At 47.8% G+C, this 26,647-nt stretch overlaps 1 protein-coding gene across 2 annotated transcripts in view; it reads right to left on the bottom strand.

The window, feature by feature from the left end:
* Positions 1 to 17,177: 17,177 nt before the first annotated feature.
* LOC146839252 (uncharacterized) overlaps positions 17,178 to 26,647 on the bottom strand; it is a 212,419-nt gene continuing 202,949 nt past the window's right edge. For both annotated transcript variants that reach the window (XM_085651297.1, XM_085651296.1), the window contains exon 5: positions 17,178 to 22,320. In XM_085651297.1, coding sequence (XP_085507423.1) covers positions 20,630 to 22,320 — 1,691 coding nt within the window. In that variant the 3' untranslated portion in view covers positions 17,178 to 20,629. The remainder of the gene's footprint in view (positions 22,321 to 26,647) is intronic.

Here is a 26,647-nt window from a genome sequence, read left to right as displayed (position 1 = left end):
GACTCCCCCATGCCAGGAAGCGTTCGACGCCCTAAAAACCGCATTATATGTACTGCTCCGGTGCTTAAAGCCCCCGACTACGCCCAGGAGTTTGTGGTCCAGACGGACGCCTCGGAACACGGCATCGGGGCAGTCCTCTCACAGTTCAACGACAAAGGTGTAGATTAGCCCATAGCATTCATCAGCCGAAGGTTGCTGCCCCGAGAACAGCGGTGGAACACCATTGAAAGAGAGACCTTCGCAGTAGTCTGGGCCCTCAAAAAGCTACGGCCCTACCTGTTCGGAACACACTTCCGAATGCAAACCGATCACCGACCCTTGCGGTGGTTGATGCAGATGCGAGGGGAAAACCCCAAACTGCTACGCTGGTCCATCTCCCTCCAGGGGATGATTTCACTGTGGAACATTGCCCCGGGGCGGACCACGCCAACGCGGACGGCCTGTCCCGATTCTTCCGCTTCAGCGAGGAGAACCCCCAAGTGGATGGGTAGTTCTCCCCGCCTTTCAGCTGGGGGGGGCGCGTGTGAGACCGGCCTCGTGGCGTGGGCCCTCCCGACCAGCAAGCCACCCTGCAACCGCACCGATCCTCCATGTCACAGACTTCCGGCCACCATGGCCCAACATCCCGATGGCCGGCCAGACCCCCAACACGCATGCCCGGCCGAAGGAGAGGGAAACCCCCCAAGCCAGACCGAGAGGCGCCGACCCTGTCACACCTCTGGTCTCTTACCCAAGGGAGGTTTCGATCGACCACCAGGCCCCCGGTGAGCGGCCGCCTCGCCTGCTGGGTGTCTGGAGTCCCTCCCGGACCCACCTGAACAGATCAAAGGGCCGAGTGACAGGAAGCCCCGACACACCGCCCCCCAGGCACCAAGACCCCTCTCGGCGAGGACCCCGGACTTCAAAGAGGAGGGGAAGTATAACAAGGGGTGCGGAAGGCAGAGAAGACCTGGACTGACGAGAGCCTGCTGACCTGGTCGCGGCTCGAACGCCCCCCGAACCGAAGAACGCTACCCGAACTCTGAACCACCTGAGCCCTGCTGACGCGGTCGCGGCTCCCCGAACTCTGAACCATCTGAGCCCTGCTGACGCTGTCGCGGCTCCCCGAACTCTGAACCATCTGAGCCCTGCTGACGCTGTCGGGGCTCCCCAAACTCTGAACCATCCGAGCCCTGCTGACGCTGTCGCGGCTCCCCGAACTCTGAACCATCTGAGCCCTGCTGACGCTGTCGCGGCTCCCCGAACTCTGAACCATCTGAGCCCTGCTGACGCTGTCGCGGCTCCCCGAACTCTGAACCACCTGAGCCCCGCTGACGCTGTCGCGGCTCCTCGAACTCTGAACCATCTGAGCCCTGCTGACGCCGTCGCGGCTCCCCGAACTACGAACCTCCTGTGCCTGCTGAGTGACTCGCGGCCCCCCTCCTCCAAGAGAATCGGCAGAGATTGCCGAGAGAAGCAACATCCCCTCAGCTCGAGGATTGAGAGCTGTGCGCCGGATACTCCGCAGAGACACTGACTCAAAGACTGTCCCGCTACCCCCATAGCCCCCATCACGAGATCGCCGCTGCTTGTGGCACTAATTCTGTACCTGCCTTCCGGATCATAAAGATCCCCTACAACTGACGATAAAGTATATTGTCTTACGAAGAACTACTGTGTGGTGTCCCTCTTATCAGAAGAGAGAAAGCGCAGCGTGTGCGATCCTAGGTACGAGACACTTCTAGGAAGGGCCTCCCCGCTCTTGCTCGGCCTAACTCTGGGAAAGGTGGGTCTCCGGGTGGTCAGGAACGCATTCCGCAGCCTCCCCGGTGAACGCCTTCCAACAAGTGAACTACAAGTTCACCACACCCTATCACCCACAATGCAATGGTTTAGTTGAGAGATTCAACAAAACCTTAAAGGGCATGATCAAAGGACTCCCAGAGAAGCTTAGGCGAAAATGGGATCTGCTCTTGCCCTGCCTTTTATTTGCATACAGGGAGGTGCCTCAGAAGGGGGTTGGCTATAGCCCATTTGAACTTCTGTTTGGTCACCCTTTCAGGGGTCCATTGTGTTTGGTGAAGGAAGGATAGGAGTCACCTCTCAAGCCCCCAAAACAAGACATAGTGGACTATGTACTTGGTCTCCGCTCCAGGATGGCACATGAAAAAGGCAAACAAAACCCTTGAGGCTAGTCAGGAACTGCAAAAAGCCTGGCATGACCAAAAGGCTGTACTGACTGTTTACCAGCCAGGACTGAAAGTGTGGGTGTTGTAACAGAAAGGGGAGGTTACCTACCTGGTAGACCTTGGAACCCCTAGGAGTCCCCATAGGGTACTACATGTCAACAGGCTAAAGCCATATGTGGACAGGGCTGACATGGGCTTGCTCATGGCAACTAATGAGGGACAGGAGGAAGAGAGTGACCCACTCCCTGACCTCCTCTCACAGAACCCTGATGATGGGTCCGTTGATGGTGTAGCCTTGGCAGGCAGCCTCACTGCCCAGCAACAAGCCGATTGCAGACAGGTGCTCAATCAGTTCAGACACATATTCTCACTGATTCCAAGTCAGACTACCTGGTGCACTCATGAAGTGGACACTGGGGACAGTCTGACTATTAAAAATAAGATTTATAGGCAACCTGACCATGTCAGGGACTGTATCAGGACAGAAGTCCAGAAAATGTTGGATTTAGGTGTTATTGAACCCTCAAATAGCCCTTGGGCTAGTCCAGTGGTCCTTGTGCCAAAACCTCACACCAGTGATGGAAAAAGAGAGATGAGGTTTTTTGTGTGGACTACATGGGTCTTAATGCAGTCACTAGGACCGATGCCCATCCAATACCAAGGACAGATGAGCTTATAGATACTTTGGCCTCAGCCAAGTACCTTAGCACATTTGACTTGACAGCTGGCTACTGGCAGATCAGGCTAGCTGATGATGCCAAGCCAAAGACAGTATTTTCAACCCCTAGTGGGCACTATCAATTTATGGTAATGCCCTTTGGTCTGAAAAATGCACCTGCCACTTTCCAAAGGTTGGTGAATGTAGTTCTCACAGGCCTGGAAGCCTTTAGTGCAGCATATCTGGATGATATTGCTGCCTTTATCTCCACCTGGGAGGATCGCCTGGTCCACCTAAGGAATGTTTTGGAGGCCCTGCAAAAAGCAGGCCTAACTATCAAGGCTACTAAGTGCCAGAAAGGGCAGAGTCAGGTTGTGTACCTGAGCCACCTTGTAGGTGGAGGCCAGGTTCAACCATTGCAGAGCAAAATCCAGACCATAATGGACTGGGTTGCTCCAACTACCCAGACTCAGGTGAGAGCCTTCTTAGGCCTGACTGGGTACTATAGGAGATTTGTCAAAGGGTATGGATAAATAGTGACACCCTTGAATGACTTAACTTCTAAAAAGTTGCCCAAAAAGGTTCAGTGGACAGCTAGCTGTCAAAAGGCATTTGAAGACCTGAAGCAGGCCATGTGCACTGCTCCCATTCTGCAGAGTCCTGAGTACTCCAAAAAGTTCATTGTTCAAACTGATGCATCTGAATTGGGGGTTGGGGCTGTACTGTCACAATTGAATGAAGAAGGTCAGGATCAGCCAGTAGCTTTCATTAGCAGAAGGCTGACCCCTAGAGAGAAACGTTGGTCCGCCATTGAGAGGGAGGCCTTTGCTGTGGTTTGGGCTCTGAAGAAGTTGAGGCCATACTTGTTTGGCACTCACTTCCTTGTTCAGACAGACCATAAGCCCCTCTTATGGCTAAAACAAATGAAGGGTGAAAACCCCAAACTGCTTAGGTGGTCCATTTCCTTACAGGGGATGGACTTTACAGTGGAACAAAGACCTGGGAGTAACCATGCCAATGCAGATGGACACTCTAGGTATTTCTACTTAGAACATGAAGACTCAACTGGTCAAGGTTAGTTTAATGTCCCTGCGTTTGGGGGAGGGGGGGTGTTGTGTAGGAGAGTAGAATCTGCTTCACATGGGTACCCCCACGTTTTGCTGGTGTTTCACTGTTTTTCTAGCTTAGTCTGGCGGTGGCCCTGCTAATCAGGACCACAGCCTAGCTGCTTCCTCTCTAAAATGGTTGCCATGTACATTAGATACATATCTAATTGGATTCTGGAGTGCCTTATAAGCCCCTAGTATATGGTATACTATGTACCTAGGGCATAGGTACCTCAGAGGCCTACAGGGGGCTGCAGCATGTATTATGCCATCCCTGAGAAGCCCTCCAAAATGACACCACACGTCTGCTACTGCAGCCTGGGTAAGGGTGTGCTTGCACCCCTTACTGTGGTATAGGCTACCTATATCACTACCCTATACAGTCACATATAAACCTATGAGCCACTCCTATGGCAGGCCTTGACAATCCTGAAGGCAGAGTGCTTGGTTTTATCTGAGAGGGTTCCCAAGCATGAGCTGAGCCCCGCTGCAGCTTTCGGAAATACTTCCTTATGGCTGTTCTGTGATACAGCCATACCATATAATAACCTCGCGGTAAATGCTAACTTTGGGGTGGCTGCATCAAAACATGTCGTGTTTGGTGTCAAACGCTTTGGAATACTACCCCCCGCCAATTCTGGCAGCGGGGGTAGCGTTCCACCCTTCTAGAGGGAGAGACATGTTCACACTGGCTAAACCCGGTAGGACTTTCATGAGCCCTGGCATCACAAAATGTGACCACCTCCCCAGACAGGCTGATGTGTATTGGGGCTACCTGCCCCTGCTCTGGCGCGAAACTGGACAAAGGAAATGGGTGTAACCACCCCTCTTTCCAAGCCCACCCATAGGTGGGGCCTTAGAGATAGTCCATCCCCTAAACTTACTATAAGTATAGGAATCCAGTCCCTAGGACTTTAGATTACCCTGGACGAAACTATGCAACATATATCCTGGACCTTTGATGTTCTACTTTAACTAGAAGACTGAAGAAATCTCCCTTGGGGTCAAAGAGTGACTCCCCTGCTTGGCAGGCACCAAATAAGCAACTCACCGGTCTGCATCGCTGAAGCTCCCGCCGGACGCCAAAGTCTTTGCATCACCAGAGGTGGATTTCCAGACTTCCCTGAGGCTACCCTGAGTCCACAGCAACGCTGAGGCCCGTGGCTATCGTGGGTGACGTGGAACCGTGACCCCTGGATTCCGTGAACCTTTGCAGCAACACTATCTTCTTGGACCTCCTCGAAGTTGTGCTTTGGGCTCCCAGTAGCCCCAGCCTTGGGGACCTCCTGCACCGAAGATTGTTGGCCTCCACTCCACGAGTGACCCGTGGGCCAGCTTCAAGTGCGACTGCTCGAGGCACCTTCGCGATCACTAGCCCGTTGGCTAGCAGGTCCCCACAAAGGCAACTCCTTTTCTAATTGGGCTTACCGGGTTGCTCCAGACGTGCCCTGACTTACCCTCGCTGGGTGAGTCTCTCAGACCTTGCTGGTCTGCACCGCAGTCCTTTCTCTAAATTCCAGTGACTTGCCGTTGCCAAGGCTTGTTGGGTCCATTCTGGTCGGTGGCACCACAGCACTCGACAGACTTCGTGGGACAGCTCGAATCAGGCTCGTGGACTTCATCAACGCCTCCTGGATCTCGTGGCTGAAGAGTCAAGACATTCCAAAAGGGTTTGGTCCTGACTCGATTAGAAGTGTCCCTAAGTTTACACACTGCATACAGTCCCCGTGGGTCCCCTGTGTCACCACCTTGGGAGGTTCCTTGGGTTCCCAGCGATTCTACAAGCTCTAGGCCTAGTGTCTATTCCAGTCGTGGTTCTTATACCACTTTTTTGGTATATGGTTTGGTACGCCCCTAGTGCCCAAACGTGTATTGGTGCTATTACTGATGAGTGCTATCTTGTAAACTAAGTACTTCAAACTGCAGTCTCATAAAGAGACTAGAGGTGTGTGTGTTAACCTAAATACATATATTTTAACTATATACCTGGTGTGGTTGTCCTTTCATTTGGTCATTCAAGAGATTATAGACTGGTAAAACAAGCTGCTTTACATTCCTTCAAGACTTAGCCTGAAGGCTGTTCTCCATAGCTACCACTAGGATAGCTTTCAATAAAGGTTGTCTTTAACCTATCAACATAAGGGGTTGTTTGGATTGATACAAGGTGTCCACTAGAACTAGTGGACAGCATATATCAGGCCACCTTCTCACAACAAGGTGTGCATCTTGTAGCAGGTAGAGTGCATCTTGTAGCAGGGAGAGTATGCATCTTGTGGTGTGGCAAGTGTGCATCTTGTGGCTGGGAGAGTGTGCATCTTGTGGTGTGGCAAGTGTGCATCTTGTGGCTGGCAGAGTGTGCTTCTTGTAGCAAGCAGAGTGTGTATCTTGTGGCTGGGAGAGTGTGTATCTTGTGGCTGGGAGGGTGTGAATCTTGTGGCTAGGAGGGTGTAGCTGGGGGGTGCATCTTTAAGCTGGGAGAGTGTGCATCTTGTAGCAGGTAGGGTGCGCATTTTGTAACTGGATGGGTTCAAATCTTGTAGCAGGGAGAGTGTGCCTCTTGTAACTGGAAGGGTTTGCATATTGTAGCAGGGAGAGTGTGCATCTTGTGGCTGGGGGTATGAGCCTCATGTGGCTGGGAGGGAGTGCCTCGTATAACAGGGAGAGCGTGCATCTTTAATCTGAGAGAGTGCGCATCTTATAGCAGATAGGGTGTGCATGTTGTAGCTGAGAAGGTACGTATCTTGTAGCTGGAACAGTGCACATCATATAGCTGGAAGGGTGTGCATCTTGTGGCTGGGAGGGTCTGCATCCTGTAGCTGGGAAGGTGTACATCTTGTAGCTAGGAGAGAGTGCACCTTTTCGCTGGGAGAGTGTGCATCTTGTAGCAGGGAGGGTGCATCTTATGGCTGGGAGAGTGTGCATCTTGTAGCAGGGAGGGTGCATCTTATGGCTGGGAGAGTGTGCATCTTGTAGCTAGGGGGTGTGCATCTTGTAGTTGGGGGTATGCATTCTGTAGCTGAGAGGGTGTGCATTCTATAGTAGGGAGGGTGTGCATGTTGTAGCTGGGAGAGTGTGCATCCTCTAGCAGGGAGAGTGCATCTTGTAGCAGGGAGAGCTTGCATCTTGTGGCTGGGAGGGTGGGCTTTTTGTAGCAGGGAGAGTGTGCATCTTGTAGTTGGGAGAGTGTGCATCCTGTAGCTGGGAAGGTGTGCATCTCGTAGCTGGGAGGGTGTGCATCTTGTAGTTGGGAGAGTGTGCATCCTGTAGCTGGCAGGGTGTGCATCTTGTAGGAGGGAGGGTGTGTATCTTGTGGCTGGGAGGGTGTGAATCTTGTGACTAGGCGGGTGTAGCTGGGGGGTGCATCTTTAACCTGGGAGAGTATGCATCTTGTAGCAGGTAGAGTGCGCATTTTGTAACTGGGAGGGTTCACATCTTGTAGCAGGGAAAGTGGATCTTGTAGCAGGGAGAGTGCATCTTGTGGCTGGGAGAGTGTGCATCTTGTAGCTGGGGGGTTTGCGTCTTGTAGCTGGGAGAGGTTGAATCTTGTAGCTGAGAGATTGTGTATCTTGTAACAGGGAGATTGTACATCTTGTAACACGGAGGGTGTGCATCTTGTAGCTGGGAGGGTGTGCATCTTGTAGCTGGGAGGGTGTGCATCTTGTAGCTGGGAGAGTGTGCAGCTTGTAACTGGGAGAGTGTGCAGCTTGTAACTGGAAGAGTGCACCATGTAGCTGGGAGGGTGCGCATCTTGTAGCTGGGAGAGCGTGCAGCTTGTAACTGGGAAAGTGTGCATTATATACCTGGGAGAGTGGGCATCTTGTAGCTGGGAGAGTGTGCATCTTGTAGCAGGGAAGGTGTGTATCTTGTAGGAGGGAGGGTGTGCAACTTGTAGCTCGAGGGGTGCATCTTGTGGCTGGGAGTGTGTGCATCTTGTAGCTAAGAGAGTGCATCTTGTAGCTAGTGGGGTGTGCATCTTGTAGCTGGGAGAGGTATCTTGTACCTGGGAGATTGTGTATTTTGCAACGGGGAGATTGTACATCTTGTAACAGGTCGGGTGTGCATCATGTCACTGGCAGGGTGCTCATCTTGTAGCTGGGAAGGTGTACATCTTGTAGCTAGGAGAGAGTGCACCTTTTCGATGGGAGAGTGTGCATCTTGTAGCAGGGAGGGTGCATCTTATGGCTGGGAGAGTGTGCATCTTGTAGCTAGGGGGTGTGCATCTTGTAGTTGTGGGTATGCATTCTGTAGCTGAGAGGGTGTGCATTCTATAGTAGGGAGGGTGTGCATCTTGTAGCTGGGAAACTGTGCATCTTCTAGCAGGGAGAGTGCATCTTGTAGCAGGGAGAGCTTGCATCTTGTGGCTGGGAGGGTGGGCTTTTTGTAGCAGGAAGAGTGTGCATCTTTTACTTGGGAGACCTGTAGCTGGGAAGGTGTGCATCTCGTAGCTGGGAGGGTGTGCATCTTGTAGTTGGGAGAGTGTGCATCCTGTAGCTGGCAGGGTGTGCATCTTGTAGGAAGGAGGGTGTGTATCTTGTGGCTGGGACGGTGTGAATCTTGTGGCTAGGCGGGTGTAGCTGCGGGGTGCATCTTTAACCTGGGAGAGTATGCATCTTGTAGCAGGTAGAGTGCGCATTTTGTAACTGGGAGGGTTCACATCTTGTAGCAGGGAAAGTGGATCTTGTAGCAGGGAGAGCGCATCTTGTGGCTGGGAGAGTGTGCATCTTGTAGCTGGGGGGTTTGCATCTTGTAGCTGGGAGAGGTTGAATCTTGTAGCTGGGAGATTGTGTATCTTGTAACAGAGAGATTGTGCATCTTGTAACACGGAGGGTGTGCATCATGTCGCTGGCAGGGTGTGCATCATGTCGCTGGCAGGGTGTGCATCATGTCGCTGGCAGGGTGTGCATCCTGTAGCTGGGAGGGTGTGCATCTTGTAGCTGGGAGAGTGTGCAGCTTGTAACTGGGAGAGTGTGCAGCTTGTAACTGGAAGAGTGTGTACCATGTGCATCCTGTAGCTGGGAGGGTGTGCATTATATACCAGGGAGAGTGAGCATCTTGTAGCTGGGAGAGTGTGCATCTTGTAGCAGGGAAGGTGTGTATCTTGTAGGAGGGAGTGTGTGCAACTTGTAGCTCGAGGGGTGCATCTTGTAGCTAAGAGAGTGCATCTTGTAGCTAGTGGGGTGTGCATCTTGTAGCTGGGAGATTGTGTATTTTGCAACAGGGAGATTGTACATCTTGTAACAGGGAGGGTGTGCATCATGTCACTGGCAGGGTGCACATCTTGTAGATGGGAGGGTGTACATCTTGTAGCTGGGAGAGTGTGCAGCTTGTAACTGGGAGAGTGTGATGCTTGTAACTGGGAGAGTGTGATGCTTGTAACTGGAAGAGTGTGCATCATGTAGCTGGGAGAGTGTGCAGCTTGTAACTGGGAGAGTGTGCATTATATACCTGGGAGAGTGTGCATCTTGTAGCTGGGAGAGTGTGCATCTTGTAGCAGGGAAGGTGTGCATCTTGTGGCTGAAAGAGTGTGCGTCCTGTACCAGAGACAGTGCATCTTGTGGCTGGGAGGGTGTGCATCTTGTAGCAGGAAGAGTGTGCATCTTGTAGCTGGGAGAGTGTGCATCTTGTAGCAGGCAGAGTGTGCATCTTGTAGCAGGGAGGGTGTGCATCTTGTGGAGTGACAAGTGTTCATCTTGTGGCTAGGAGGGTGTGCATGTTGTGGCTGGGAGAGTGCACCTTGTATCGGGAAGAGTGTGCATCTAGTAGCAGGGAGAGCGTGCATCTTGTAGCAGGGAGAGCGTGCATCTTTTAGCGGGAAGAGTGAATCTTGTGGCAGAGAGAAGGTTGATCTTGTGGCTGTGGGAGTGCGAATCTTGTGGCTGGGAGAGTGTGCATCTTGTAGCTGGGAGAGTGTGCATTATGTACCTGGGAGAGTGTGAATCTTGTGGCTGGGAGAGTGTGCATCTTGTAGCTGGGAGGGTGTGCATCTTGTAGCTGGGAGGGTGTGCATCTTGTGGCTGGGGGGAGGGTGCATCTTGTAGCTGGGGGGAGGGTGCATCTTGTAGCTGGGAGAGTGTGCATTTTGTAGCAGGGAAGGTGTGCATCTTGTGGCTGAAAGGGTGTGCGTCCTGTACCAGAGACAGTGCATCTTGTGGCTGGGAGGGTGTGCATCTTGTAGCAGGAAGAGTGTGCATCTTGTAGCTGGGAGAGTGTGCATCTTGTAGCAGGCAGAGTGTGCATCTTGTAGCAGGGAGGGTGTGCATCTTGTGGAGTGACAAGTGTTCATCTTGTGGCTAGGAGGGTGTGCATGTTGTGGCTGGGAGAGTGCACCTTGTATCGGGAAGAGTGTGCATCTAGTAGCAGGGAGAGCGTGCATCTTGTAGCAGGGAGAGCGTGCATCTTTTAGCGGGAAGAGTGAATCTTGTGGCAGAGAGAGGGTTGATCTTGTGGCTGTGGGAGTGCGAATCTTGTGGCTGGGAGAGTGTGCATCTTGTAGCTGGGAGAGTGTGCATTATGTACCTGGGAGAGTGTGAATCTTGTGGCTGGGAGAGTGTGCATCTTGTAGCTGGGAGGGTGTGCATCTTGTAGCTGGGAGGGTGTGCATCTTGTGGCTGGGGGGAGGGTGCATCTTGTAGCTGGGGGGAGGGTGCATCTTGTAGCTGGGGGGAGGGTGCTTCTTGTACATGGGAGAGTGTGCATCTTGTAGCTGGGAGAGTGTGCATCTTGTAGCTGGGAGGGTGTGCATTGTGTAGCAGGAACGGAGAGTACATCTTGTGGCTGGGAGAGTGTGCATCTTGTAGCTGGGAGAGTGTGCATCTTGTAGCTGGGAGGGTGTGCATTGTGTAGCAGGGAGAGTACATTTTGTAGAAGGAAGAGTGCATCTTATAGCAGGGACAGTGCATCTTGTGGCTGGGAGAGTGGGCGTCTCGTGGCTGGGAGTGTGTGCACCTCGTGGCTGGGTGGGTGTGCATCTCATAGCTGGGAGGGTGTGCATCTCATAGCTGGGAGAGGTTGAATCTTGTAGCTGGGAGATTGTGCCTCTTGTAACAGGGAGAGTGTGCATCATGTACCTGGGAGGGTGTGCAGCTTGTAAGTGGGAGAGTGTGCATCTTGTAGCAGGGAGGGTGTGCATCTTGTGGAGTGGCAAGTCTGCATCTTGTGGCTGGGAGGGTGTGCATCTTGTGGATGGGAGGGTGTGCATCTTGTGGAGTGGCGAATGTGCATCTTGTGGCTGGGAGGGTGTGCATCTTGTAGCAGGCAGAGTGTGCATCCTGTAGCTGGGAGAGTGTGCATCCTGTAGCTGGGAGAGTGTGCATCCTGTAGCTGGGAGAGTGTGCATCTTGTAGCAGGCAGAGTGTGCATCCTGTAGCTGGGAGAGTGTGCATCTTGTAGCAGGCAGAGTGTGCATCTTGTAACAAGGAGTGTGTGCATCTTGTGGAGTGGCGAGTGTGCATCTTGTAGCAGGGAGAGTGTGCATCTTGTGGCTGGGAGCGTGTGTTATGTTATGTTAAGGCGATTTCTAAAGCGCATGATTACCCGAAGGTCTCCTGGCGCTAGTTACTTCTCTTTAGGCAAGCCCAGGGCAAGGCAGGTTATTTATCAAAAAGCCAGGTCTTTAAATCCTTTCTAAAATTTAGCAGATTATTGGCATTTCTCAAATTAAATGGAAGCTCATTCCAGGCCTTTACGGCACAAAAGGTGAAGCTTCGTCCGCCCCAATGGGCTTTTTTTGTTGAGGGGTCAATTTCGCTTCTGACGATCGAAGCGTGCGCATTGGTTTATACCATTGAAATTGCCTTTTGAGGTGATCAGGTTCCTCTCCATGCAGTGCTTTGAACACCATGCATAATTATTTAAACTGTACCCGGTTCCTAACCGGGAGCCAGTGTAGTTTTTTTTATCACATTGGAGATCGGGGCAAATTTGGGGGTACCCGTAAGGAGTCTGGCCGCGGCATTCTGGAGCAGCTGAAGCTTGTGCAGCAGCTTTTGTTGCATGTTTAAATATAAACTGTTGCAATAGTCCAGCCTCGATAAAACCAGGGCCGTAACCACTGTTTTGCGACAGTCTAGCGGCAGAAGATTCAAGACCTTCTTCACTGTTCTTAAAACGTACCCTGTTTTGGAAAGTACCGCATTGACCTGGGCTCCCATGGAAAGTTTCTCATTTAACAGGATCCCCAAATTTTTAACCTTCTTTGATGGGATGGGGAGTGACCTAAGTGAAGCCGGCCACCATAAGGGAGTCCAAAAATTAGGGTCGTTCCCAAACAACATCACCTCGGTTTTATCCGAGTTCAGCCTCAGGCAGTTACCTGCCATCCATCTTCCGACTTCTTCCATACAGGACTGGAAGCTCCTGTCCATTCCGGTTTCCTTGCCAGGTAGTAGAGCTACCACAATTTGCGTATCGTCTGCGTACGAGGTGATCCCAAACCCATAAGCACTAATAACCGGTGCTAAGGTTGAAACATATACATTAAAGAGAGTCGGGCTCAGGGAAGACCCCTGCGGGACGCCGCATGGTAATAAAAAAGGTTTTGATTTAAACTTCTCCAACGTTACTATCTGGCTTCTGTCGGAGAGAAATTAGTTAAGCAGCTCCCAAGCTTTGCCCTCTACACCGCATTCTCTGAGACGGTCCATCAACCTCCCATAAGGTGTGCATCCTGTGGCTGGGAGAGTTCATCTTGTGGCTGGGAGGGTGTGCATCTTGTAGAAGGGAGAGTGTGCATCTTGTGGCTGGAAGAGTTCATCTTTTAGCAGAGAGAGTGTGCATCTTGTGGTGTGGCAAGTGTGCATCTTGTGGCTGGGAGAGTGTGCATCTTGTGGCTGGGAGAGTGTGCATCTTGTGGCTGACAGGGTGTGCATCTTGTAGGAGGCAGAGTGTGCATCTTGTAGCTGGGGGGTGCATCTTGAAGCCGGGAGGGTGTGTATCTTGTGGCTGGGAGGGTGTGAATCTTGTGGCTAGGAGGGTGTGAATCTTGTGGCTAGGAGGGTGTAGCTGGGGGGTGCATCTTTAAGCTGGGAGAGTGTGCATCTTGTAGCAGGTAGGGTGCGCATTTTGTAACTGGGAGGGTTCACATCTTGTAGCAGGGAGAGTGTGCCTCTTGTAACTGGAAGGGTGTGCATATTGTAACAGAAAGAGTGCATCTTGTAGTAGGGAGAGTGTGCATCTTATAGCAGGGAGAGTGCATCTTGTAGCAGGGAGACATTGCATCTTGTGGCTGGGAGGGTGGGCTTTAGGTAGCAGGGAGAGTGTGCATCTTGTAGTTGGGAGATTGTGCATCCTGTAGCTGGGAAGGTGTGCATCTCGTAGCTGGGAGGGTGTGCATCTTGTAGTTGGGAGAGTGTGCATCTTGTAGCTGAGAGAGTATGCAACCTGTAGCTGGGAAGGAATGCATCTTGTAGCTGAGAGATGCACCTGCCTGGTGGCAATAGCTCCTACAAGTCCCACCTGGGCCCTTGGATCAATTCCTTTACATTTGTGCTGAGAAAAGAATGATCTCAGTGTTATCTGGACCTGCTCTTGACATCCCAGCAGTCTTCAGAAAGGTGCACTGGGAGTACCAGTGAGGGAGAGGCATAGGCAAGGGATGAATGGATTAATGAATGAAGGCAGCAACAGATGGACAGAATGATGAGAATAGAGGATAAATGAGTGGAAAGGGCGGATGGGTGGAAGGAGGAAGGAATAGTGGGGTTAAGGTAGACGGAATGTATATAATAATAATAATACTAGCATTTGCAAAGCGCGCAGCTACCTCAGACGAGGTGTACCGGCGCTGGGGGCCGTCAGGAAGATTAAGCGAGCTATTGCCAAGAGTCACAAGGTGCTGGGTTAATCTGCCGCCGGGGATTGAACCCTGAGCCCCCGTGGTGCGGAGTCAGCCGCCCTGGCCATTGCACCACACCTCTTCCCAAAAAAGAGGAGCAGAGTGATGAAAGCCGGGACGGACATTTTGGAGAAGAGAAGGTGGGCGCGTGGGGAGAGTGATGTAGAGATTAATGCATGGAGAGGGAGAGCCCGACTGTGAGAGTAAGATTCAAAAAGATGACAGAGGAAGCCTACTACTACCACAATACATGCAGTGAGGAACAGAGCAAAGGGGTGGCCTTTGTCACAATTTGCTCCCTGCGTTCTCATGTCCACCATCAAGGGGCTGGACTGTGGGACTCTCCAGTGTTCTAATAAGCCCCCAGGCCCTCCCCTTCATGTATATACTGATTTCCAGCCATTTGAACACTATTTGGGAATTGACATCCATTCCCAATCTATGCCGGGTTTTGTGAAAGCCAGCCTGCTCATACTTGAAGCCAGCCTGCTCATGCTTGAAGCCAGCCTGCTCATACTTGAAGCCAGCCTGCTCATACTCGAAGCCAGCCTGCTCATACTTGAAGCCAGCCTGCTCATACTTGAAGCCAGCCTGCTCATACTTGAAGCCAGCCTGCTCATACTTGAAGCCAGCCTGCTCATACTTGAAGCCAGCCTGCTCATGTCTGGAACTCCACTACCTAGAATTTCCTGCTCACTGCTTTGTCTCCACCCCTGCAGGCCAAGGATGGGTGGAGGAGTTCAGCTCACCTGTGGCTGGCTGCTGCTAGCCTGCTCACACCTGATGCGTGTGATTACTGTGAGCTCTCTTAAGCCCCAGCTCCCTTCAGGCCAAGGTCGGTCATTGGAGCTGTGTACCGGTGAGACCGATCCTCGTTTCCAGTGTTTCATGAGCCTTTGATATCCTTGTTTCCAGTGATTCCTGAGCTATAGCTATTCCTTGTGCCTGAATTAGCACTGCCTGCAGTGCTCATGTTTCCTGAGTTCCTGAGCTATAGTTATTATTTGCTCCAGTTCCTGAGCTTCGGCTTTTTCTTGTTTCTGAATTGCACTGCTTGCAGTGCTCTCGAGGCCACGTTTCCTGAGCTTTAGCTATTTCCTGTTTCCTTGAACTAGCGCTGCCTGCAGTGCTACCTTGACTCCCGAAGCTGCAAATAATTCCCTGTTCCTGAACCAGCACTGCCTGCAGTGCTACCTTGACTCCTGAGCCTTAGCTCAATTCTTGTTCCTGATTTGCACTTCTTGTAGTGCTCTCGTGAGTCCATGTTTCCTGAGCTTTAGCTATTTCCTGTTTCCTTGAACTAGCGCTGCCTGCATTGCTGCCTTGACTCTTCAGCCTTAGCTCAATTCTTGTTCCTGCCCCAACTCTGCCTTCTTTGCTACTTTGTTTTCTTGATTCCTGAACCTGCACTATTCTAGTTTACCCTTGTAGCCTCCCCTCCTGTATATCTTTCTCCAGTCACTGCCTTTCTCCCTATTTCCTTGGTTCTAGTTCCTAGTATGCTGTCTTTCTATTCTGCTGCCTTCCTTCTGTTGCTTTGTATGTTTGTTGCCTGCTTTCTGTCAAGTGTGCATAGAGATTTCCTTCCTTTCCTGTTAAGCACTCCTCCTTGCTAGCTCCTTGTCTATTGTGCTTGTGTTTAGTTCTACCCCCTTGTGTGTTCCTGTTTGATCGCCAGGATCCACGGGCACGGCTGACTACCTAGGTGGTGTTTCTTGTTCACTGTGAGTATTGTCTTTGAGTTGCATTTATAACATCACCGTATGTATCAGCTCCTCAGACCCTGCCTTTGCATGCATATCCTACATGTGGGTATTTGTAGTCTGGATCTGTAACAGCAATTGTGGGTGAGAAACCTACTGAACTCCAGTCTTACCGTGTGGAGCTCCTGAGTGCTTTACCCCACACTCCCCTTTATTGTTAATGTTGTTTCATATATATGTCTTGCACATTCGTCCTGGGTGTAGTTCTTCTGAATGCTAAATTGCCTCGTGAATGCCCTTCCTTACCCATCTTGTTCACTTGTACAGGCTTCTCCTTTGGATCCCTTTTTCTCCTCTGACTCCCTGTATGATCCTGGGCAGCGCTGTACTCCTCTTTCTGTGTACGTTTTCTACCTAGTTCCCAGTCCTTGCCCAAGTCCCTGACTGTGTTCCCCACATAGTCCCGGACAGTCCCTGACAGCCTTAAGGAATGGGAGCGCGCCTCAAGCAGTAGAGGGCAATCAAGGGATGGACCAACAGGGCAACATGTGGACTTCAGGATTGGGAGTGCGCCTCATGCAGTAGAGGGCAATCAAGGGATGGACCAATGGGGCAAGATGTGGACTTCAGGATTGGGAGCGCGCCTCAAGCAGTAGAGGGCAATCAAGGGATGGACCAATGGGGGAAGATGTGGACTTCAGGATTGGGAGAGCGCCTCAAGCAGTAGAGGGCAATCAAGGGAGTTCAAACAGAGCAAGGTGTGGACTTCAGGATTGGGAAGGTTCCTCAAGCAGTAGAGAGCAATCAAGGTGTGGACTTAGGGATTAAGGGAGTGCTTCAAGCAGTAGAGACCAATCCGGGATGGTACAATAGGGCAAGGTGTGAACTTCAGGATTGGGAAGGTGCCTCAAGCAGTAGAGGGCAATCTAGGGAGTTCCAATGGGGCAAGGTGTGGATTTCAGGATTAAGAGAGTGCCTCAAGCAATAGAGGGCAATGAAAAGGAGTTCAAACGGGGCAAGGCGTGGACTTCAGAATTGGGAGAGCACCTCAAGCAGTAGAGGGCAATCAAGGGAGTTCCAATGAGGCAAGGCGTGGACTTCAGAATTGGGAGAGCACCTCAAGCAGTAGAGGGCAATCAGGGATGGTCAATCTTTGAGTGGTTTCTGCTGTCTACATGTTCACAGCACACGTTGGAGGTAGCCAATGATCTTAAGGCATTATTCATTGGCGTATGTCAACAATGGGGAAGACTGGGCTTCAGAGCCTGAGCTTAGGATGGGGATTGTTATTGCATGTGCTGGTGCCAGACATCTCACCACTGCCTTCAGAGGCTGGTGAGTTCAGTAAGTTTGCTATAGTTCTGCAGGCCCAGTGACTCCCCTCACACAGCTTGCATGTGTCAGTCAAAGGACCCAGGGATATTCTGAGAGCCCCTGTACACTGAACACCTTACGGATCCAGTGGGCGTGAGTCCATCATGCATCAGCAGCTCTACAGGCAGGTGGAATGGACAAATGCTAGAGTCACGTTCACTGCTATGGGACACACACCCTTTCTTCTTGTGTACTCATGGTACACTTGGTTCCATTGCGTATGACAACATTTTGTTAACTGTTACAAACGCAATTACAGCAATGTGCCTCATAAATGAGAAGGGAGAGTTTAGATAAGACTTATTCATTTAGTTAAAAAAAATTCTTTACCCAGTCTTGACTCAACAGACACTGATATTCACTGTGAAGTATGAACAAAGAAACAAAACATTTCAGATAGAATTTGGCCTAGAAGAACAAATGGTGGAACAGACTAAACATAGCAAGGGTGGGGAAAGGGAACCAAGAACGAGATCCAATGAAATGAAGCGTAAAGACATAGGTTTTCAAGTCAGTAACTGAAAGCTCATTGAGATGATACCGTAGGATGAGAATTCCACAAGTGGGTGCCTTTCTTGTGGTAGGCAGGCCTCTCAGATGTACAGACATCTTGCTTCTGGTGGGAACAGAATGTAAGATAGGCTTGCAGACTGCTCTATCCAGCGGGACCCGGGGAGTTCATGGCGGGGAATCACTGCTGCGAATGAGCTTGAAGCATTTGTGGAGAGGAATCACCGTGGTGGAGGAGCTTCAGGCATCCGTGGTGGGAAATCAGAGCGGTGGATGGGCTTAAATGATTAGGCACACACACACACACACACACACATCTCTGGAGTCAAGTCTTAGAAGCACCAGAGCTTACAGAAAAATTCCTGAAGTCAGTGGATATATTCCTTGACAGTTCTTAGCAGGCAGAGCTGAAGTGGCTGCATTTCCTGGGTGATAATTAATACTCATCAAAGTTGAGAGTAAGGATCACGTCTCTCATGGACGGTCACGATGGTGGAAATGCTGTTCTTTATGAAGGGGATGACACTGATGGATGCACCAGAGAGGTGATGCTGAGAGGGCTGCTTGAAAACAGTCTATACCAAAAGTAGGAATTTCATGCTAAGAGATAGCACTTAAGGCTTCATCCCATTCCATAACTCCAGGTTCTGGGATGGCTGAGATTAATGGTATTATTGACAGGTGGTGATTTGATCTGCAGAAGCCAATATCATATTACGCTCAATTTCCTGGCGATTACCCCACAGTGTCAGGAACAGAACTACCACCTTCAGTTTCCCAGGACCTAATGTGCTGTACCCTGTAGGTCTATTTGCACGGGTAACATCTATAATGGGTTCTTCATGTAAAGTCAAGAATGAGAATTCTTTGACTCATTAAGTGTCGAAAACTGGACGTGCTCCTCCCAAATGTAGCACAATTCTGTAGGGTGACTCTCTCCCAGTTGAGTTTCTATTTGGCATACGTGCCATAGTAAGAGTGCCCCGGGCTAGTATTCTTCAAGTGTTGTTTTTGTATCCGTCTCTGTCACAGATCGCTTTCGCCCAGGGTTCTTTCGGTACCAATCTTAAAGGGAGCACAGATCTTTAGCGGTTGTATTTCACCCAAGACAAGTGATGCTACGAAAATATTCCACCAACATTGACTTTTGCGTATCCTGGCTTCTGCACTTCATGCAGATACCACATCACTTTGATCTAAATTCAAGCCATAGCTGTGTTGTATTTTTCTAATTGTGGATCATTTTGAGCAAAAACAATGTTATCACGTTTGTATTATTTTTCAGTATTTGTGTTTGTTATGTTATGTGTGTTTGTAAACCGTGCTACCACCCGCAAGGGTGTCCTGGAGCTGAAGTCGTGTAACTCCGCTGTCTTTTCTGGTAATAAAATGCTTCAGTGCGCTGGACTGAGGCTACAACACAAATACTATTGTTGACACACCACGCACAGGAACGGGGTGTGCGCCCATGTTCACTCTCCACATGACATCTCTGTAACATATATGGTGTGTGAAAAGATCTTTTGTGGAGAATATGTAAATGTGGCCTAGGTTTATTTTCAGATGAATAGTTAGAGATCTGAGTCCTGGGAGAAAGATGTGCTTGAACAAGAGGGGAGGCCATTAACATTCAATAATAAATGCTACAATGAAGAGCAGGGAGCCTCTGCTTTGAAAGCATTTTATGATTTTGTGCACTTTAACAATATATATACCTTTAAAATATACATGCCTACAAGGCTGATATTATAAGACTTTGGTGGCCCAAAACTTGGGACTTCTTTGTACAGATATGTGTGTGGACAGAGTGAGTGGTATGAAGCCACTCTGACTTGAACCTGAAGTCAATGAACTTGTAGATTGGGGTCTTATTACCCGGTTGGTTTGCACCAATCGTAAACTTTACCCCGATGTTATACTTTATGTTTCTTTATATATTTTTATCTGATCTCTTGTTTCTAACATTCATAATATAAAATGGTTTTAATCTTAATTTCTTACCTGTAGTATTCCAATATATTATCTTTTAGGCTGCATCTCTTTTCACTACTATTCCAAAATATAGAGTGTTAATCTGGATCTATTACCATCAATGTTCTGACATTTAATGTTTTTTTCTAGTTTTGTTATCTCTAATGTTGCTCTAGAATTTTTTTTACTTTCCCTACTATCTGTGCCCAATTGATGAGAGTCTTTAAAGATTTAATTTACAAACATGCTGCAATCTCTTTCAAAACCACAAAAAAATGTTCAGGTACTTAAATTTTCTGTAGCCGTTTTGTAATTTTATACCAATGAAGTTTTGAAAAGGCAGATTCTTCTCCTTTTCAGTGTATATGTTCTATTTCTAATTTTGTGTTTCTTCAGTAGAGATAGTTTATTCTTTTGGTCTGAGGGGAGGGCATCGGGTGTGAACCCAAATCTAATATTTTCTATTTCAGCAATCATAACTCTTTGTACTTTTGGGACATCATTTTGACACACCTTCAATAATGAAAACTTCAGGTGTATTTGCACTTCATATTTTTAGAACCAATCTTGTTCGTGGCTGGAGATTCATTTCACGGAGATTCACTTCTCTTAAATTGTATAGTTGTTTGCAGATCTCTGTTGCTTCCAAGAGGTGCATCAGTTTCTAGAAAGCCATTCTTGGTCAAGAATAATGTCTTTCCTTACATGTACATTCTCCTGCTGTCTCTTTACCTTACTTCTTCCACTTTTACGTTCTCCAAGTCAAGGTTTCTATTCATCCTTATCCCTCAAGTAGTTACCTTCTCATGTTTTGTTTAGGGTGTTCTTAAGTTTGACTTATATTCCTTCCCTTTACTGCTGGTTTTATATGTTAGATGTAGGTGCATCACTTTTACTCTGTCTACCATAGACAGTATTATTATGTTTAATTGGATACGTTTTGATGTTTTTCCTCCTATATTAATAGACAATTTTTTGTGTTGATTTGTCCTAAGTATTTCCTATTTTGTAAGGTAGAGGATGCACACCTAGGAATAGAGAAATGTAAGTTCAAGCTCCTCCAGTAGTCCGGGTGCTGCTCCTAACATTATTGGCACTCTCATGTCTGCTCTGCTTCTTGGAGTTTGACGTACGGCCTCACTAGTAGGACAACTCGCAGCATTAGAATGAGCTAACACTTAGGGTACATGGGCAAGGACCATTCACATCGAGGTATATATGGGCACTATGGATCTTTGTGTGACATTCATGCGTATTGCATTGCTTCTCCTGCTGCGTCTGCGGAGGGACACACCTTGTATGGCTACTCAACTCAGTGTGGGGAGAAGAGTGATAGGCCTACTCATTTCCAGCTCCTCTGTGTGTATTTGTTGGTGCTTCTGCAGAGACAAAGGGTCAGAAAAATTCTTCTTACAAACAGTGCACAGATAAGGTTTCTCTCTTCGATGTATTCTTTGGTGCTTGCGCCATGAAGATGGGTCACTGAAACACCTCCCACACTCAGTGCATGAATGCGGTTTCTCTCCTGTGTGGATTCGATAATGTATACGCAGGGATTTTCGGAGTCTAAAACTTTTCCCACACTCATCACAAGGGAATGACTTCTCGCCTGAGTGTGTTCTTAAATGTTTGTGCAGAGATGGCAAGTCAACAAAACGCTTCCCACACTCAGGACATGGGTATGGCCTCTCTTGGTGCTTTGTGTGCATTATTTGGTGCTTACGTAGTGCTGATTGGGTTAGGAAACTCTTTTCACACTCAGTACATGGGTATATCTTTTCTCCTGTGTGCATTCGTTGGTGAGTATGCAAGTTTGGCAGAGCTTTGAAACTAATCCCGCACTCAGGACATGTATATAGCCTCTCTGCTGTATGCATCTTCTGATGCTGGTGCATAGCTGAAGGGCTCAGGAAAGTCTTCCCACACTCAGTGCATGGATGCAGTTTCTCTCCAGTATGTTTTTGATAATGTGCTTGCAGGGAAGATGGGTCAGGAAAGGTTTTCCCACACTCAGGACATGGGGATGGTTTAGCTACTGTGTGGGCCTGTTTGTGCCTAGGAAGAGCTGATGGGTCCTTAAAACTCTTGGCACGGTCTGTACACGAGTATGGTTTACCATCTGTACATATTAGTTTTTGCCGGTTGATAGATGAGAAGTCATTGAAACCTTCATCAAATGCAGTAAGTGAGTACGATGTTAGTCCTCCATGTGCTTCTTCATGCCTTTGCAGTGCTGATGGGTCCTTGAAGCTCCTCTCGCACATGGAACAGGAGTATGGCATCTCTTCAGTGTGTACTTGCTGGTGCTGATATAGGTTTGATTGTGACCTGAAACTTTTCTCACAGTTGGCACATGGATACGGCTTGTCTCCAGTGTGTATGTGCTGGTGCCAGAGTAGGGACGAGGCTGTTCCAAAACTCTTACCACACACCGTGCATGTGTACAAGCTTTCTTCAGTGTGCATGTGTTGGTGCCAGAGTAGAGATGCGGGGGTATCAAAGCCTTTGCCACATACCATACATGGGTACAGTTTCTCTCCGGCATGTTCTTCGAGATGCTTTTGGAGGTTTGATGAAAACCTGAAGGTTTTTCCGCATTCACTACATTCATATGGTTTCTCCCCAGGTCGGAGATGCTGAGGCATGCTCGAGGTTGATGAATTGTTGAATCGCCTACCATATTCACCACCGTTGGCTGCATTTGCTCCAACCTCTCCTCCTTGGTGATCAGGAAACATGCAAGCACTTGGTTCCTCTTCGCTTATTAAATTAAGAAAAGCTTTGTTGAAACTGCTTTCTCTTTGAAGAGGTTGATGCGGTCTGTTTTCTTGGGAGGTTCTTGGCTCCCACTGACTCTTGTTATGTTCCAGGATAGAACTGTCTGAGGCTGTGGATGGGAGTAACGGTCTGGTATTGGTTCCAGATAATGTTCTGCCTGGCTCCAGTTCTTCGGCATAGTCTCCATGCAGCATCTTAGATTTGCTTCTCTGGCCATTCTCTATATAGGCAAAAAATAAAGATAGAAATTAGTGCATGAACACACATACATTGTTAATAATGGAGTTTCACTTTCCTGCAATGTGACCATGTCCAAAATATTTTGCAGTTGCGCTACATTTGGTTAACCACATGCCACCATGAAAATCTAACTATATATCTATAGCTGACAAAGTCCATAAGACCTGACTCATTCTTGTGTAGGCCTAGCTCCATCTTGTGTAGGCTCGACTCTATTTTAGGTAAACAGAGTCGCCAGATTCTCTGCTTCTGCAGAATCCTTGTCATGTCTGCCATTGTCGCAGATATCTTCTGACCGTATCTTTCTAAGGTCTGTGAAAGTGTTAAGTCATTCAGACAATGACATAAATAAAAATCTTGATACAACATTAGTCTGGGACAAGAGAATTATTATCACAATGTCAAGGTCAAATAACAGCAAATACAGACACATCCTCAAAACAGTGTAGTCTGAATAGAGGTCCATTCAACATGTATGATCATCTGTACATGTCTGGGAGACACACCTCGATGCAAATAATCAATGTCAGAAATTCATGAACTTACGTCAGTGATTTCAGTCCGTGATCAGAGATAGGATAGAAGGACTGCCACTTGTCCACTTGTCAGAAGAGGTCCTTCACCCACATTATCACACAAGATACTGATGGAGACACTCTTGTCTGCACCTGATATGTATAATGAGCTGAGTCCAGGAGAAAGGAGGCTGCTGTGGCATTTGTTTTCCTTTCGCAGGGAACCTTCTCTTCATGCCTCACTGATAACCACAGCTTTTGCTGTCAACAAGGTATGCAGTGCACTGCTTCTCCCTAAGACAGTCTAGATTGCAAGTTCTACTTTCCATGTTCTGCTAGCGTAGCGCATAGAAGTAGGTTTTAGAGTGTTAGGTTTTAAATAATATTTTAACTATGTTGGAAATGATCATTTTATTCTTGTTGTTTGCTTTTTGCATAACTATGCTACAAAAGTGGATCAGTTACGAATGTTACTGAAGAGGAATGCAAAATTTAATGGTCGCAAGATCAAACAAGGTGTTTCAGAGCAATCAAGGACATTTTGCATGCACTATATTTAAAATCATTTGTTATAAGTAGATTCCAGTGTGTATGGGATTGGTGCAGTATTGTCACAAAGAAAAGAAAGGACGGAATGGATATTGGCGTATGCATCTCGTACTTTGTCTCCAATGGAGCATAATTATTCTGTCATTGAGAAGGAGTTCCTGGCTGATACCTGGGCAGTAGAGTGCTTTAGGTTATTTGTGTGGGGTAGGAAATTCAAAATTTACACCGATCATAAACCACTGATAAATATTTTTCAGCCTTGGGGTGAAAGGAATCTTTCTCCAAGGTTAGAAAGGTTAGAATCAAATTGCAAATGTTCTTTTATGAGATTGTATATGTACTTCGTAAGGATAACAGAATTGCTGATGAATTGTCAGGGTTGTTGTTAGAGGAAGGGAATGTAATTGCAGAGAATGGAAGTGAGTGTGAGGATGGCTTTTACCTATGAGGATGTTGTGTTGAGTGAGGAAGAAAAGTATGGGCAAGTTTTGTCTGAAGCAGTGTGGATCCAGGAAATGGCAAAGGATATGTTTTTGAAGGTTGTAAGAGAGTGTATTTCAGGGGTTGGCCAACGGAATCTCAATTGCATGGAGAATGCAGTGCATTTTGGAAAGTTAAAGATGAATTATCAGTGTGCAATATTATTGTGTTGAGAGGAGACAAGATTGTACTCCTGAGTGGTGTACACGAGAATATCGCCAAAGTAAGTCACGATGGACATGAAGGGAAGTTGAGTACTAGGAGGAAAATAAAAGAACATTTTTGGTGGCCAGAGGCAGATGCTATGTTTGATCATTGGGTGAGGAATTGTAAAACCATTAGTGCAAGCAATTAGTCTATGAAACCACTGACTGTACCTTTGATAACGGTGGAGTTACCGAATGGACCATGGAATAAGTTGGCCATAGACTTTATGGGGCCTTTCCTGACCTTGTCTGCCAGGGAGATATATGTCATAGCACTTATTTATTGTTATTGTAAGTGGCCAGAGGTACGTATGGTGAACAAAGTATCTACTGATGGGGTAACTGAACTCCTCGAGGATGTTTTTTCAAGGGAGGGCCTTCCTGAAGTTCTGGTGTCTGATAATGGGGTCTATTTCACATCAGAAATGATCCAAATGTTTTTAAAGGATTCTGGAATTAAACATGTAAAAGTTTCCTCGTACCACCCAGAGGGTAATGCTCAAGTAGAACGGTTTAATCGAGTTATAAAAGGAACCATTCAACCAGCTTTGAAATCTGGGTTGTCATGGAAGAGCTATCTTCAGGACATTTCATTGTCCTACATAATTACTCCTTATTCTGAGACAAGCAAGATGCCTTTTGAGTTGTAGAGACAGAGGAAACCATCTTCCAAGTGGTAGTGGTTGAAAAGGAAAAATGAGATGATAAACTTGCCGATCACACCAGATTTTTCGCAACTGTTTCATTTGAACTACATAAAACGCTCAATACAATTAAAAATCGTTTGGAGAAATAGTCACTTTTACCTCTGACTATAGTAGCCCGAGTCTCTTTAGTGAAAATGTTAATCCTTCCCCTGCTGATATTCCTGTTTTTAAATTTCCTTTAAAAATACTGATTCCTTATTTTAACGAAGTAGACAAGATTTTCCGGCAGTTTATATGGGAATAAACAAAAACCCGCACCAAGCTATCTATTCTTCAACTAGACCTTTAGCACAGGGGACTTGCACTACCCCACCTCCCCACATAGTACCAAGCTGCGTTGATTAGTTTATTAATGCAGCTGGTGGCTCCTGCATCGATATTTGATAACTTTTTAAAAATCTGATGCTCATAGAAAGCACAATTAAGTTAACAGCATTTCTGCGTACTGCGAAGTTACCCAAAAAAACAAGGTATAGGGTTGTGAATATAATTGCTAACCATATACAACGGTTCCATAAAGCATACAACATTCCATTGTGCCATGCATTTACTCCCCTTAAAGACTGAGAGTTGTAAGGTCTCCAGCTTTCACAAAAGCTACTGCAGACTTATAACAGGCTAGGATTTGGTAAACTGGGTGACTTCTACAATGACACTAATTTGATATCGTGGGAGGCATTCGCACTGCAGAGGCGATCTTTGGTTAAGTTTTAGACAGATAACTTGTTTCCCACGAATAAGAATAAAATAATCAACAAGAGGGAAAGAATAATTTTGAAACCAGCCCTCTATTTGACTCTAAGTGGTATTAGTAACTGGTATTGTTTACTACATCAGGGTTTGTGTCAGAATTTCGTTGAGGTAATGCTTTAAAAATAAATCGCTCAGGAAACCAACTGCCAGTTTAATATAACGGAATAGCAACTAGGTTGCGAATTTGGGAATAAGGCATTGAGGCAGGCAAATTTTAAGAGGATGTCCTTTTTTTCAAGGTGGTGGGCGTAATATACCCTCTCAAACTACACAAATGGTTTCCAGCACTTTCAAATGAATGTTTTAGATGTAATCTGGCGGGGGCAGGCGATTGGGTGCACATATTCTTTACATGTCCCAAACTACAACACTTCTGGGAAGAGGTGTTTAGGTTTATTAGTGATTGTGCGTCTATGGCTACTTTACCTTTTTCACCGCTGGCCCTTTTTGGCTATTCTCACACAACTAGCCAGCTGCCAAAGTATAGGCAATATTTTGTTTTTGCTGCAATAGCAGTAGCCAGAGCTCTGGTGTTGCAAACTGGAGATCTCAGAAGGTGCCTACAATGGTATAATGGCCTCCCAAGTTAGCCCGGACCTACCAATTTGAAGAGGCATATGCAAAAGGGTAAGGGCGCTTCATAGATTCAAGATAACTTGGGTGGGCTATGCTCGTATTTCACGCTTAGATGCAAATGTGTAAGGCAGGATATCTCTCTGGGCAAAGAGAAGCCTGAGGGTTTTATTATATATCGTGCCTGCTTTTTAATTTTAATTGTGGATTCGAGGCCGGTCGGTAGCATGTGTTCTTCCTTGTGTTGGGCTTTTTAGAATGCTGATTATACTACATGTGAATCTATCTATTTGTCTACTGCAATATAAAATCAGGTATTATGAAGCTTATATTATATGTGAATCTAATTATGACTGGTCCCCGTTGGCGGAGTGGGAGGAGCTGGGGCTGCAGATGGTGGGGACCTCTATGTCGACGGGGCGTTTGCCCCCTTCGGGGTGTTGCAGGAACAGTTTGGCCTCCCGGATGGGAGTTACCTCCTGCATGCGGCAGTGAGTGCGGCGATACAAAAGCATTGGAGGGAA

The sequence above is a fragment of the Triturus cristatus genome, chromosome 4_1 (assembly GCF_964204655.1).
Source record: "Triturus cristatus chromosome 4_1, aTriCri1.1, whole genome shotgun sequence".
Taxonomy (NCBI): Eukaryota; Metazoa; Chordata; class Amphibia; order Caudata; family Salamandridae; genus Triturus; species Triturus cristatus.
The sequence above is the reverse complement of the archived record's forward strand: the minus strand, read 5'-3'. Positions and strand labels throughout refer to the sequence as shown.